The sequence below is a fragment of the Hoplias malabaricus genome, chromosome 2 (genome assembly GCF_029633855.1).
Source record: "Hoplias malabaricus isolate fHopMal1 chromosome 2, fHopMal1.hap1, whole genome shotgun sequence".
Lineage (NCBI taxonomy): Eukaryota > Metazoa > Chordata > Actinopteri > Characiformes > Erythrinidae > Hoplias > Hoplias malabaricus.
In genome coordinates, this window is record NC_089801.1 from 76,351,462 (window position 1) to 76,366,394 (window position 14,933).

The following is a 14,933-nucleotide window of genomic DNA, read 5'->3' on the forward strand; positions in this document are numbered from 1 at the left end:
GTTATCAGAGGTAGTTAAAAGGGCAAGTCATTGGTTGTGGACAAGGACAGCACACACAGGATGGTGAAATGCACTGAAAATGTGGAATGGCTAAGGTGTGTTTCAGGGACATGGATCGACAGGGCAGGTGAGTGGGGTGGGAAAATGTAATTGTGTTTGTTATTAATGTATCACATAAATCTCACATGGAACTGGAAGGTTTGAACATGAATTAACGGTGCCAGTAGGGCTTGGTATTGCCTAAGCCACCAGAGAGACCAGTGCGGAACTCCATAACCTTTGTTGTTAGAGATATCTGCTTGTTGATTGGATGATTAACAGCCACAGCAGTCATAGTGGTTAGGTGTAGGATTCTTAAATGATCAATAACAGAAGATAACAAACATTTTGGGTTGTTGGTAGGAAGTGGTAGTTCCTACCACAGGTATTTTAAGGCTTGCAACTAGGCCTAGCAAAAGTGTAAATTATAATATTGCTAATCTTATAGTTTCAGGCCATGCCCTATCCAATATATAATACAATATTTTGGGAATCCACCATTGAGTAGCAGTGTTTGAAAATACAGTTGACAATTTTCAGTGCCCTCAAACAATCCCACAACACAAAACGTAATGTACAATCCATGTACACTAGTGGATATTAGATACCCATAATCCACTGCACTGTTTGGTACAAACCTACATTTTCAGTTTCCTGTAATAGTGCACTGTATAGTGAGTAACATAGGGAATAGTGAATAGGGAGCCATTTCGGACACAGCTTCAGTCTTAGCCTTGAACTTGGTGATCGTTTTGCGTCTTTTCTCCTACAGCCTTTCTCACTTTAAAGTGCTCTATACGATATCGGTCCAAGACGTTTTACGTAAAAATGAGTGAATATTTCCGGCGTGCAAACAGACTAATGAGCTACTGAACTGTGAGGAAACAAAGTCCTGTGTTTGTACTCAGCCCTGGCTGTGTGAATGGGGAAACAAACAAAGTGGCTCTCACAGAAAACCACACTATCCCAGCTAATCAGCAACAGGGAGTGTTTGTGCTCCTGCACAGGACGAGCGAAAGGCAGTGGCAGGGGAGACTGTGTATTTGGCACGTGCTGCATACATGGACTTGGGGGTAGAGCTTCTGAAAAAGCCCGGAAGGGAGGGGTGTGTTTGTTTTGCTGCTGAAATATCAACAGTCCTTCTGTAGAGTTGTATACAGCACCTTTAAGATTTAAGAAAGCCATCAGAAATGGAAGTCTGGAATATTCTCCATCAGCAAATGACATGAAATCACAAATCTACAAAACCCCATAGGAACACTGTCTTACTATAATGGAATATCATCTTAATACAGACCAATGAGTTATGCCTGGTGTAGGCATTGGACCTCATGATTTTGTCTCTCCTATACTGCCGCTCTCTCACTCTCTAATTATTTTACCCCCGTAATCCTGCACTCATGCTGTGCAAACAGCACTAGCCCGGATGAGGAAATTATGTAAATATTATTTAAGCGGGCTCGCTATCTGGGATTCATGAGGTAAAGCTTGAGACCCTCCGTTTATTTTCAATTTATTTGCAAATAAAGGGGGCTACGATGACCAGAGGGGATGGGGGAGGGGAAAATTGTGTGTGTGTTTGGGTGAAGGGGGGGGTTGTAGTGGAGTATTTTGGTAGAAGTGGGGGGAGCAGGTCTGATATCATCATATCAGCCCCTCTGGTTAGATTTTAAGTCTTGCAAAGTGAGCAGAGGACCCTAAATTTTTTTGTTGTTGTTGAAAAATTCCAAGAAATCTGGTGCCTCAAATGAAACACTGACACGTCCAATGCGCTTGATGCATCTGTAGGGTTTTTGCTACATGGGACTGGCTGGAATCTCTCTAGAAACAGACATCTCTCTTCCATCACAATCATATTTTTCCATCCACTTCCAGTTAATACTTTCCTGGTGCAGATGTGCCCATCTGCCCCATGGGAGTATTTCCTTCTGGATACTCGGAGCCACTATTAGAGCAAATTTGACTCTCTCTCTTTCTCTCTCTCTCTCTCTCTCTCTCTCTCTGTATGTTTCTGTGTATAACAATGTATTTAGCCTATTGTGGGGACTGAATGCTCCCAAGATGCTAAGAAACATGAATGTTCACTATTATGAGCACATTAAGCTGGACCTCTTAATCTTATTATTATTATTATTATTATTACTGAAGAATAAGCTATTTAAAAGACCAAACTATTTTCCCTTTGATGCCTCAGTTTCAAAGGGAATTTCACTGCAGAATTAAATGGTCCAAAGTCACTTGGTAAGTAAGTCAGAGTGGTCTGATGTGAAATGCTCCTTGCTCAGTGGTGGTGATAGGAACCAGACAACTGAATTGTGTAATACCACTAAAAGCTCCCACACAGAAGGTTATTGCATTAGAATGTCTATGATTACTCCTCCTGATGCCTGAGATATTGTTTTACAATAGCTCAGAGAAAATCATATCAATCCATCATCATCATGTTTTGGCCTGAAACGTTTTTTTTTTTTTTATATAATCCATTAAAGACATATGTACATGCAGGATACGGTGGGATAAAAAGGTCCCCAAAAGCTGCCTACTTTTTTCATTGTTTCCAACATTAGAACGCGTGTATTCACTGGTGGCGGTGGAGAGTAAATAAAATGTCTTCATATCTGAGCTGAAGACATTGTGACGTCAGGTTCCCATCGCCACCGCTGTCAATAAATCAGAGAGAGTTTCTTTACAATCACTGTGTAACAGATCTGACCACTCTAGATGTTTTAAAGGTTTGATCATGGAAATATCTGGAAATATTGGTGAAAGTCCCCTTTCCGGTGTGTTACAATACTTAAGTCCGGTCATAGAGATAGCAATGGAAATACTCCAGAAACACAGGAATACAAATGTTGTTTGTGTGTGTGTGTGTGTGTGTGTGTAAGAGACAGAGAGAGTGAGCGCGCGCGCGCGAGAGAGAGAGAGACTGTCCCATTACACGGTGACACATGATCAATAGGCCGATAAGGCGGGAACATCAATGCGCGCGCGAGAACAATGAGGGATATCATCGAGCATCTATCTTAATATTGCCGCCTACACGCGCCCCTGACAGGACCGCCTCATGAAAATTCCGCCCCACGAATCACACACACACACACACAGCTGCTGAGGCTATTATTTTCCCATTTCAATCTGACTCGCCAGCCTTTCATGCTAATTCTATTATTGTTGGAAGTTTATGTGATTTCATATCGCTGGAATCGGTAATGTATAATAACCCTTCAGGCTAAAAAAAAAAAAAATAGAAAAGAAAAAAACTGAACCGTCCCAGCCGCCACCGGGGAAAATAATTACTTTCATATGAAAAACTCTGCACGAGCTGACCGGGTCCTATCGCCTGCGGCGGGAGACCTCCATTCGTTTTTGTTTTGGCTGTTTTTTTTTTCGTCCTGAAAGGGTGAATGTTGCTCCAGCCTTTCAAACCTATCATCGAAACAAGAGAGCAGCTAGGCTTGGGACTGTGGTCTCTTCTTTTACAATATTTTTATTATTATTAATATTTATGAAAACGTTACATATATAAATATCTTTGATACTTAATCGTTTATACAAGGTTTTCTGAGGATTTCACGTTGTTCGAAAATGTCCCTTGTTTCCCCCTTTAGGAAAAGTCCTGGAGTTGTTGACATAACTAGGCCTGTTTTAATTGAGTCAAAATAAAGAAAAAATGAAAAGCAAACAAACAAAAAATCATAATCCACCTGAAGGAAGAATATCCTTTTTGTGAGAGAAAGGTGATTTTAAAAAGTAGTTCAAACAGTCTCAGATGTAGAAAAATCGCGATAAGCTTTGGGAATGTGGTCCGCCATGTCTGTTTCTAGTCCATGTCAACGTCTTCGCTGTTAGTGTTGCTGTCAGGCAAAGTGTGTGCGGTTGTTTGTGTGTGTGTTCTTGAAACATGTCCATCCTGGTGAATGGAGCGTGACTCGCCGCCGTTTGAAACTTTGTTTTCCTGTGGTTCTGTCTCACAACTTTCTGTTGTTTTTGTTGTGGAGTTGGATTTGTTCATATGTTTGTTAGAGCAGTTCTGACTCGCGCCATTTTCCCGCCCTTTCTCTTCGACGCTATTTGCGTCGTTATTGTGATTGTTATCTTTAGAAGCAAGGTCAACTGCGGTTTGGTTGGAGTTCGAGTCGGCTGTAGTGGGCCACCTGTGGCTAAATTCGCCATCTTTCTGCGGCACTATGAAGCCCAAAGGCTGTGTGATAGGATACAATAGAAAGTGACCCTTGCCCACCACAGGTTTCTGTAGAGGCGGCTGAGGGAAGTCTACGGTTTGACGTCGCCTCGGATTGGAGTCAGCCAGCAGGCTCTCCACGCTGAAGGGACTGAGTTTATGGAAGGCCGAAGGTCGGGTAAGGTCGCCGTCGTTCCGAGGAGAGTTCCCCGCCTCGGGTGTCCGATTAGCGGGCAGCTCGGCGTTGGCGCTCACTCTTTGGTGTTGGTCATAGCCGTGTTGCGGCTGCCTGGGTGGAGGTTGCGGTGCCTCGCTGTCGGTGCTTTGAGACACGCCACTGTCGCTGTCCGAGCCCGGCGTGTGGAGGAGTTCAGCGGCCGAAAGTTTGCCCTGTGCGCGCATAAGTTTGCGCTCCTGTTTGCGCTTCTTCTTCTCCAAGCGCTGAAGCTCACGCCGCGCGATCTCCTCGGGCTCCATGGGCTCGCCGCTGCACGTGGTCGGGTGCGAGTTGTGCGCTGGTCGTCCCGGCCCTTTCTTGGTGTTCTCCTTCTTGCGCCATTTCGCGCGTCTGTTCTGGAACCACACCTGTAGCACCAAGAACAAAGAGAATCTGATTAATCTTACTGGGTAATGTTAACCATGTCCTATTAACACTCTCAGAAAAACAAGGAATTAACTGTCACTGGGGTTATACCCCCTCATGTCACTGGGGTTGTATTCTCAAGGGTACTTCTTCTGTGTAAGGAGCTTAATGGTGTCATATTCCATATTCATATATTTAGGTTACACTGATGTCATTCTACTCATCAATTTGGCTTTATTATTATTATTATTATTATTATTATTATTTCTTATAGTTTCATACAGGTACATTCAATAGGTACATACAAATATGACACTTCTCCAGAGAACAGCACACAACTGAAACCTAAGAGCAACAAATGATGAACATGTAGAATACATTTTAAACGGTTAAAAAAGCTTCGTCGTGTAAAAGCCTTGGGTAGATTTTGTGGGGAGAAATTAATTAATCTCCCCAGATAACAGCAGTGTACAAAACGTCAATCGGTTTTATTATTTGACCCCACTGTGTTTGGTTTAAATATTTTTTTTTAAAAAACATTATATTTATACGAAATAAATCGTATCTATTTTAAAATGCTCGTGGCCACATGACTTTAACTAAAATACCCCCGATTACTGTCATAGTAGTATATAAATAAGAGAGTAATTAAAAATTATAGCCAGTGAGAACGAAAAACAATATTTAACCGGTTTAAATCCACCATTACATTTTATATAGTAATTAGACCAGAATTTGTTTTAATGGTGTAAATGATAAACATCTACATCGCACTCATTCCTTTTAGTACGTTTAGTTATAGGGGACATATTTCAATTACAATATGTTAAATTATATTAGGTTATGAAATGATGCGCACATTAACAAATGTGAAGAGCAGTTTTAGCCACTGGATAATTGCAGGTTCATACGTTGTGCTTGGACAACAAATATATGCAAATGAGATGTGGCGATACATAAGATATGGCCTAAAACAGCTGACAACAACATAATAAGGAAGCATTTAGAGTTGAGAATTTAATATTGTTTAAGTAATAGCCCCCAGACAGCGTAGAGTCAAAAGAAATACAGCACGTATTTATAGAAAGTTGTTGCTGAGAAATTTGCTGTGATATTAGCTTACTGATAATTGTAGTACATTAATTCCGCCAGACATTACTACTGAGAATTTATTTATTTATTTATTTGTTTGTTTGTTTATTTATTTAGTGTTAACTCTGTGATTCGTGTAAACATATAGTACACTGCATATATGACAAAACTATTCATAGTACACTTTAATGCTGAAATAATTTGAATAAGTGCGACATTCGGGAATGACGTTCGCTTTAATTGCGGGCTCTATTTACTGCAGTTGCAAAAGCAATTGCAATTGCGCATCCGAGCTGGGTAGAAGCCCCCATCCACACACACACACACGTGCGCCCTCCCGCGCTCAGGACCTTCTGCTTAGCGCTGATAAGCGGGCTGAAAGCGCAAAGTGACACCAAACCCGCCGCATAATGGAGTTTACATCTGGACTAGAAAAGCGCACTAATCTTCCTGGAGGAATACGAATAATCACGAGTTAAGCTTTTGACACTGTCCCAAAGAATAATGATGATCATAATAATAATAAAAAAGCCCACTTGTCTTATCCGACATCGCCTTCAAAATAAAAGCCTGAAACGCACATCTAATACTTTTTAAGGGGTTCACACGCTTAAGGGCTATATCTACAATGACTGAAGTTTTGGGGAGAAGAGTGAAAACAAAACGCAACAATAAGCAGACATTTACAGATGGCACGAGTCCAAGAACTGACGGGATCACAAAAAAAAAACTAACCACAGCTGTTTGTATAATGTTACTTGTAATCTAATCGTGGACATTTTTATATCTTGGATCTAAAGTTTATTCAATTAAAAATCAAGACAGATTAATAGAAATGTGTTCATATATTGGTTTTAAAATGGGCGACATTTTATTGGTTTATAAAAATGAAAGGTTGCCTGCGCTATATTCAGTGTTAAGAAACAGATTAGCATACATTTCAATATAAATAGGCTGTTAATCAAGCGTCACACTTTAAGGTCCAGAAAGCTGAAACATAGGGGTCCATATGTCGTTGAGCCTGCCAAGTTCCCAGAAAAGTTCGATTAAAATCGATTAAAAATAAATGGCACGAATGTAGTCTGTCTGGGGGGTAAAATGTCACGGCAGATATGGCTTAAGCAATTATTATTATTATTATTATTTATTTTATCTGTCAATGGAGAACCTCGAAGCAAAATGTTTTTAAATCTTAAGCTCAGGGCCTACGTGGTTTTTGGTCACATGGGACTAATGTGCGGATTTCCAAGCATTTTCTGCTAATTTAATTGTGAATAAATGCATGAAAATGTCAACATCCAAACGAACAGAAATCAACAATTTTATCGGTCTAAGACACCGCTATACGAAACAATCAATTTTGACCAATCAAAATGGTTGTCGTTGGACGTGAAACGGTTAACCCAAACAGACCATCCAATCACCCGAATAACGAATAGCAAACAGACGAAGGAAGTGGGTGTTAAATTATGTTACATCAAATTTCTACCAGGAAAATGTAGTGTACATGTCTTTTACCTGCACACGTGACTCCACCAGGTCTAGTCTCAGCGCGAGCGCCTCGCGCATGAACACGTCCGGGTAATGACTCTCGCTGAAGGCTTTCTCGAGCTCCTCCAGCTGCCAGCCCGTGAAGTTAGTGCGGGTTCTTCTGCGCTTACATCCCGGACTCTCCTTATCCGCGTCACCGCCGTCTATCACACGCGCACGGAGAAAGCAACGGTCAGTGTTGTGTTCTTGTGTTCAGTTTTCATTAGCGTAGGAACTGAATGGACATCAGTTTTAAACCCAGCAGCTTCATAGGCATTTGTAAACAATAATGTAGCGGCAATATCAATACCCGAGTAAAATATATGTTTAATGAGATTTATTAATTTATTTTTACTGGAATATTTTTAAATACATTTCAGAAAATATATTAGGAAAGTGAAGACTAAAATATGTTCTTCAATGCTTTTCTAGCACGTATGCTCAAATATCAGTTAAAGAAGGTATACCTCCCTTCTGTTTATTTACAGTTTTGACGGTTTTTGCGGTACATTTATTTTTAATCTGAATTTTGCTAATTAAAATCGTGTGCTAGTTTCTTAGACTTAACTTTGATGCCCGTATTGCTCTATATCTGGCGGTGGTACCAAACCAAATATTGTTAAAACACAACTCATCTCCAACAAACTTAAAAATTTCAAACATATTTGTAATTAAATGAGGCTTTTGATAGGGTTTGGGAAAAAATACACTGAGAAGCATCAGAAGAAAATAGGGTATATGAAGAACAGTCGAATAAAACTTTCTCCAGTCCAGTCTTAATATTTTATTTTTATAGTCTATGATACAGCATACAGCAAATTGTAATTAATTTTACCATATATATATATAGCGACTCGTTTCAAATGACATGTATCTTGTACAGTGCTTAAAACCCATGTTTTGTATTTATTTAACAGGCAACTAAAAATGTAGTATTTACCAAGGTTTTGGAACCGTTTGTATTTGATTGCCATTTTCTCTGCATGTTAAAACCAACATTGAAAGGCTTGTGGTTGTCATATTCAAGTTGTTGCCTTTTCATTTAGAAAATCAAAACATGCCATTTGCAAACTTTTGCCTGCGACTGTGCCATTTTGTTGCAAGTTACATGCCAAATCTAAGAGTTTTTCTTTAAGTCAGCTGGTCTGTTTCCACTCACCGGTGAGTTTGTACTGCTGTGCGTCCCCACTGACCCCGCAGGCAGACGCGAGCAGCGGTGTGGAGCCTATGGTACACGAGCTGTTCAGTAATCCGTCTATGGAGAAGGGAACGGCGGCGGTGGCAGGAAGCCCGTGCCCGGGCAGCTCGAACACGTGTCTGTGTCCGAGGTGGTGATGGTGGTGGTGGTGGTGGTAAGGCGGGAAGCCCAGACTGAACGCGGCGTGGGGCGCGTGTTCCAGCGCCCTGCTGTCCATCATTCTCGCGCCCCCACCTCCACCAACCCTAGCGACCCTCCACACCTTTTAAACGGTCCCACCTTGCTGAAGCTTCCAGACGTACCACCCAAGCCTCTTGAACACTCCGTGGAAAGCGCACGCGACAGCGGCGGCGGCGGTGACCGGGAGAGCGTGCGCATGCTCTGCGCTCCGGAGCGAGGAATGAAGAGCTGCTCGGCTCTCCCGCGCGTGTTTTTCTTTTCTTTTTTTTTTCCTCCCCTGTTCTTTACCCCCTCCCCTCCGCTTTGTCAACAGCGACCTCCGTGCCGTCGGACAATTTGGGAGCCAATCGGGACCCTTAATGGTCAGTGACGTCATAGAGTGATTTTTTTTTTATTTTTGAGGGGGGGGGGGTGTGTGTGTTTAAGGGGGAGGGGGTTGTACCGATCGCTAATTACACGTGACGTCCAACCACAGTAAACAACAGCGGGGCTGTCACAACATGGCACCAGACGTCTTTGAGGTTGTGGGGGCGGGTCGTGGTGGGCGAGTCATTGATACTAATTTCATTTTTAAAAAGTACGACGTCTATTTCTATATTTATACCAATCCCAGCGTTTCATTCACTTGTCGAAAATAAAAACATAGCTCTGAGGGGTTTTTTTGGTGCACGGGTCTTTAGAGTGTTCTTCAATTACAGCGAGGCATCCTCCTCCATAATAGACTCCCTCCATCATAACGCCCTATTGTAGCTGTCAGAACCAATTTGCAGTTACACGTCTTTCGGAAACAACAGCCTGCAACTGGAGGTATTTTTCCGTTTTTTTATTTTTTTTATTTATTTATTTATTTATTTTTAATTGTCATTTCTAACTGGTGAGTAGAAAGACACGAAGTGCAGGTGTGAAACAGTTTAGGTGATTATCCAAAACCTAGCAAAATACTCATATTGTTGAAGTGGAAAACTAAATTGTAAGAAGCTTCATAAGGTCTAATTAAAGCAGAAAATTTGGAAACATTTCAAGAAAGTATTTATTTCCCAAAGCATAACATTTCAACCAGGTGTATAACTATTACCATAGGCCATTTTTTTTCTTTAAGCTTGTTCAAATATTTTTATAAAGTGTTTTTTTTTAATTATTTTTTTTTTTTGTTTTACTTCTCTGTTTTATATGGAATAATTTTCATGTTAATTCATGAAGAATATATATTTTTATAGCAACTTTCTCAAAAAGGTAATAGGTAGCTTCAAATATAGCTTTTATCTTACGCTATCCAGCCTTTTAAAATAGAATACATTTTTTATAGAGTGGCATAGAACTATATCAAACTCATTCTCTCTCTGTCTGAAGAAGCATTTCACAGTGCACACGGTTCTGCAAGGGTTCTTTATTAAAGCAAAAGGTTCTATATAGAACTCTGAACATTTGAAGAACCGTTTACGTCGCTGACACGGCTGTAGAGGCGTACGGGTTTTATACGGTTTGTAGTTTGTGGGGATCGCTGCTGTAATTGGTGAAAGTACAAGTGGCATCTCTCCCTGCCACCACAAATTATTTATTTAATTTCTTGGGTAGAAAACTAATTTCATACTATTCTCAACTAAAGTTTTAGCAGTGTTTGCCTACCATTACTTTCACAAATTTTTAAAGTCTAGGAAGTCATAGAAATGGGGCTTATTATTATTACTATTACTATTATTATTATTATTATTATTATTATTATATTAACAGTATTAACGCTATATTGTCTGAATATTTTAGGTGTCTGGAGAATACATGATGAATGTCTAATGGGCTGATTGCTGATTTCTCTCTCTCTCTAAGTGGGCTACTGGCCTAAATATAAGGGGTGTCCAGTGGGCATAACAGCCTCATTTCACATTAAGAGTGAGTGAGTGAGAGAGAGAGAGAGAGAGAGAGAGAGAGAGAGAGAGAGAGAGAGAGAGAGAGAGAGAGAGAGAGAGAGAGAGATGCCATGCTCGTGAATACAAAATGATAATCAATCCTGGTCGTGTATAAAGTAAAGGCTTTCCCTCTCGTCCTCCTCCTCCTCCATTACCGTGAATTAATTCGACTTTATTTATCCAATTTCTCCAGCTGCCAGAATGTTAATTCGAGTTGAAATTTGCTCCACGGTCGCCCGTCCGCTCGCGCTGACCCCCAGCGCCACCCGCAGCGGCGTGTTGTAATAACCCCTCAGCTTTTCCCGCGGAAAGGCGCGATAATTGTTACCTTATTAGCATGCAAATGGTTTAATTAATATTATTATGAAGAAGCGTATAATCCGTCCGTCACTTGACCCCCGCGGTCTCTCTCTCTCGCATTTCAATGCCTTCATTTTCCAATCCAAAAAAGACCCCCCCTCCCTTCTCTCGCTTTCAAAGCACGCGACACCGAAAGCCCCCTCATCGTGCGCTGAGAGCTCGTTTGATGCCGCCTGCTTTGTAGCGCAGCCTACCCTCCAACCCACCCTCATCCACATTTAAACCCCCCCCCCCATCCAAAAAATATATTTCATCCCTCTGCGTGTGGGAATTATGGAAATAATTTTTATTGTATTTCTTTTTTTTTCACCCTGCCTTCAACATCAAAATCCAATAATTGCATGCTTTGTCCTTTTTTATTTACTTATTTCTTTCCTCCAAATATTAAAAAGACTTCAATCCATCAATGGCACATTTAACGTTTTGGTGCGTTAAGAAAACACACTTCCTGAGACTTTATCTCTATTATATTCAAAGCACCTCAAGGACTTTACTTGTAACTCACTCATTCATATTTAGCAAGTTACCGTTTCTCCTCCAGGTGGTGCTAATGCTTTCCAGGGAAGCAGATTTGATACTAGTAGAATGGATGCCTTGTCATTTGGCGAAAGGCAGTTACTTTCCAGAAATCCTATGTTATCATTGCTCAACTTGACTAGGGTGGCGGACTAGGGGGGTGGTATTGTCGCAGTCACACAGCTCCAGGGGCCTGGAGGTTGTGGGTTCGATTCCCGCTCCGGGTGACTGTCTGTGAGGAGTTGGTGTGTACTCCCTGTGTCTGCGTGGGTTTCCTCCGGGTGACTGTCTGTGAGGAGTGTGGTGTGTTCTCCCTGTGTCCGCGTGGGTTTCCTCCGGGTGACTGTCTGTGAAGAGTGTGGTATGTTCTCCCTGTGTCCACGTGGGTTTCCTCTGGGTGCTCCAGTTTCCTCCCACAGTCCAAAAACACACGTTGCAGGTGGATTGGTGACTCAAAGAGAGTGTGTGTGTTGCCCTGTGAAGGACTGGCGCCCCCTCCAGGATGTATTCCCGCCTTGCGCCCAATGATTCCAGGTAGGCTCTGGACCCACCGTGACCCTGAATTGGATAAGCGGTTACAGATAATGAATGAACTTGACTAGGTCCAACTGTGGACCAGTTTCATTTTTTTGCTGTCTGCATGTCCAGGACAAATCGGTGGATTTTTAGGGAGATGTGCATCAAGCTACAGCGTAGTGTCCAGTGTTGGTTATGTGGCTATGCAATACCTATGACACACCTATGACATATATTCAACGCGTTAGCCTTCTGTCTGCTAAGCCCTGTACCACCCATTACCCATAGATCTCATCTGGTCAGTTCAGATCCTCTTGATGACATCCTATGTCTGACACCATTTCTAGAATTGGAATCAAAACCGGTGAGAACATTATTGTACATTTCAGTTCTGTCTATCAGCCCTAACTAATTGATAAATGTGTTGTGCAATTGTTATGGAAATAACACTTGTAACAATAGAATACACAATGTGTCTAAATAAGCACTAAACTCAATACCGTAATTTAGTTTTTTACTCACTCTCTATTGACTCAACAATGAATTGAAGTTTGAAGTAATTTTTGCCTCATATCCAAGTTGTCCCAGGCAGCACAGCTATATCTATGAACTAGAACTAGTCATTTATTGTGAACATTTTTGATATGTGGGTCACTTTAGACTCAAATGCACTTTGCAATTTCAGACAGTAGTGCAAAATTTTTGCAAAAGTGGCCCACATCTGCATGCTATTTGCATGCAATTCTGTTTTTGGACAACCTTGGTAGAAAATGAAATGCTAAAGCTACAAAGGCATTAGTAAACACAGACACAACAATTCAATTACTTTGTAAATATGAAGAGTTAAAAAGTAAGAAAAGTTAGCAAAAACTAGTTTAGTTTCGTAAATTTTGAATGTAAACTAGAATAAACAGTAGTACAATTTTGAAAAAAAAAATCCATCCGTTTCTTATATAAATATAACTACCACCAATCTCTTGTAGTAATACACTACACTATTAAAAATAAAAGTCCTACAGAAGGTGTTTTGAACAATTCCATAATAACCACATCTTTGTTTGAGAGATATGTGAGTGTTTAGAACTTTTAAAAGGTTTTAAAAATGTTTAAAAACTGTTCTATAATAAAGCAAATATGGTTCTTCTATGGCATTGTCCAAAGACCCTTATTATTATTATACAGAACCTTATTGTTTTAAGAGTGTACATAAGGAAAGAGAAAGATCAACAATGCTCCCATTAAGCGAGAAATAATATTACTCAGTTATTACAAATTAAAATGTGTTTCACCTATGAACTACAAGGCTAACAGATACATACATATCAGCCATCACAAAACATCCCATTTTCAAGAGCCTCGAGCATTAAGGCTCCAAGCAAAATTCCCTAGTGTTGAATTAACACATGCACTGTTCATTTGTGTCCAGTTGGGTGTAAATGAACACTGCAGGTGTTAATTCAACACTATAAGCGTTAATTCAGCCTGTGAGATTATCCTATGCCTTATGAATGAGGATGTGTCATGTCTCATAAGAATTGTCTATAGTTAGCCTGTAGTCAACATATACATTTCAGATCATGTTTACGTCAAGCAATTAGGCATGCAGAATGTTTCTACAAATATTTGTAAAAAAATGGGTCGCTCTCAGGAACTCCAGCTTGGTACCGTGATTAGATGCCACCGGTGCAACCTGTGCAAGTCCAGTCGGGAAATTTCCTCACTACTACATTTTCCACAGTTAACTGTCAGTGGTATTATAACAATGTGGAAGAGATTGGGAACAGCAGCAACTCGGCCACAAAATGATAGGCCACGTAAAAGGACAGGCTCAGTGAATGTTGAGGCACATTGTGTGCTCAATCACTACAGACCTCCAAACGTAATGTGGCCTTCAGATTAGCTCAAGAACAGTGCATAGAGAGCATCATGGAATGGGTTTCCATGGCCGAGCAGCTGTATCCAAGCCTTACATCAATACGTGCAAACAATCAGATGCAGTAGTGTAAAACATGCCGCCACTGGACTCTAGAGCAGCAGAGACGAGTGACGAATCATGCTTCTCTCTGGCAATCCAATGCACAAGTCTGGGTTTGGTGGTTGCCAGGAGAACAGTGCTTGTCTGACTGCATTGTGTCATTTGTAAAGTTTGGTGGAAGGGGAGATTATGGTGTGGGGTTATTTTTCAGGAGCTGGGTTAGTAAAAGGAACTCTTAATGTTTCATCATAATCAAGAGATTTAGGAGCAGTTTGGGCTTGGCCCCTTTCTGTTCCAACATGACTGTGCACCAGTGCACAAAGCAAGGTTCATAAAGTCATGGATGAGAGAGTTGACTGAATTGAGAACTTGACTGGCCTGCACAGAGTCTTGATTACAACCCGATTGAACACCTTTGGGATGAATTAGAGTGGAGACTGTAAACCAGACTTCTCGTCCAACATCTGTGTCTGACCTCACAAATGGGCTTTTGGAATAATTAATAAGTTCCCATAAACACACTCCTAAACCTTGTGGAAAGCCCAGAAGAGTTAAAGCTGCTCTAGAATATATGTAGGACAATGTTTACCCCTACCTGACTTAAAACAATAAAAAGAAATATACAGGGTGGGCCATTTATATGGATACACCTTAATAAAATGGGAATGGTTGGTGATATTAACTTCCTGTTTGTGGCACATTAGTATATGGGAGGGGGGGAAACTTTTCAAGATGGGTGGTGACTATGGTGGCCATTTTGAAGTTGGCAATTTTGGATCCAACTTTTGTTTTTTCAATGGGAAGAGGGTCATGTGACACATCAAACTTGTTGTGCTTGGTTTTAATGTAGACTTTTATCT

General features: G+C 40.9%; 1 protein-coding gene across 1 annotated transcript; it reads right to left on the bottom strand.

Annotated features, from left to right (window-relative positions):
* Window positions 1–3,636: 3,636 nt before the first annotated feature.
* Window positions 3,637–8,842, bottom strand: uncx4.1 (Unc4.1 homeobox (C. elegans)). The gene is made up of 3 exons (XM_066662111.1): window positions 8,584–8,842; window positions 7,413–7,588; window positions 3,637–4,804 (listed from the first exon to the last, which is right to left on the bottom strand). The coding sequence occupies exons 1-3, from the start codon at window positions 8,840–8,842 to the stop codon at window positions 3,860–3,862; spliced, it is 1,380 nt and encodes a 459-aa protein (XP_066518208.1). The 3' UTR covers window positions 3,637–3,859.
* Between the last annotated feature and the right edge of the window lie 6,091 nt (window positions 8,843–14,933).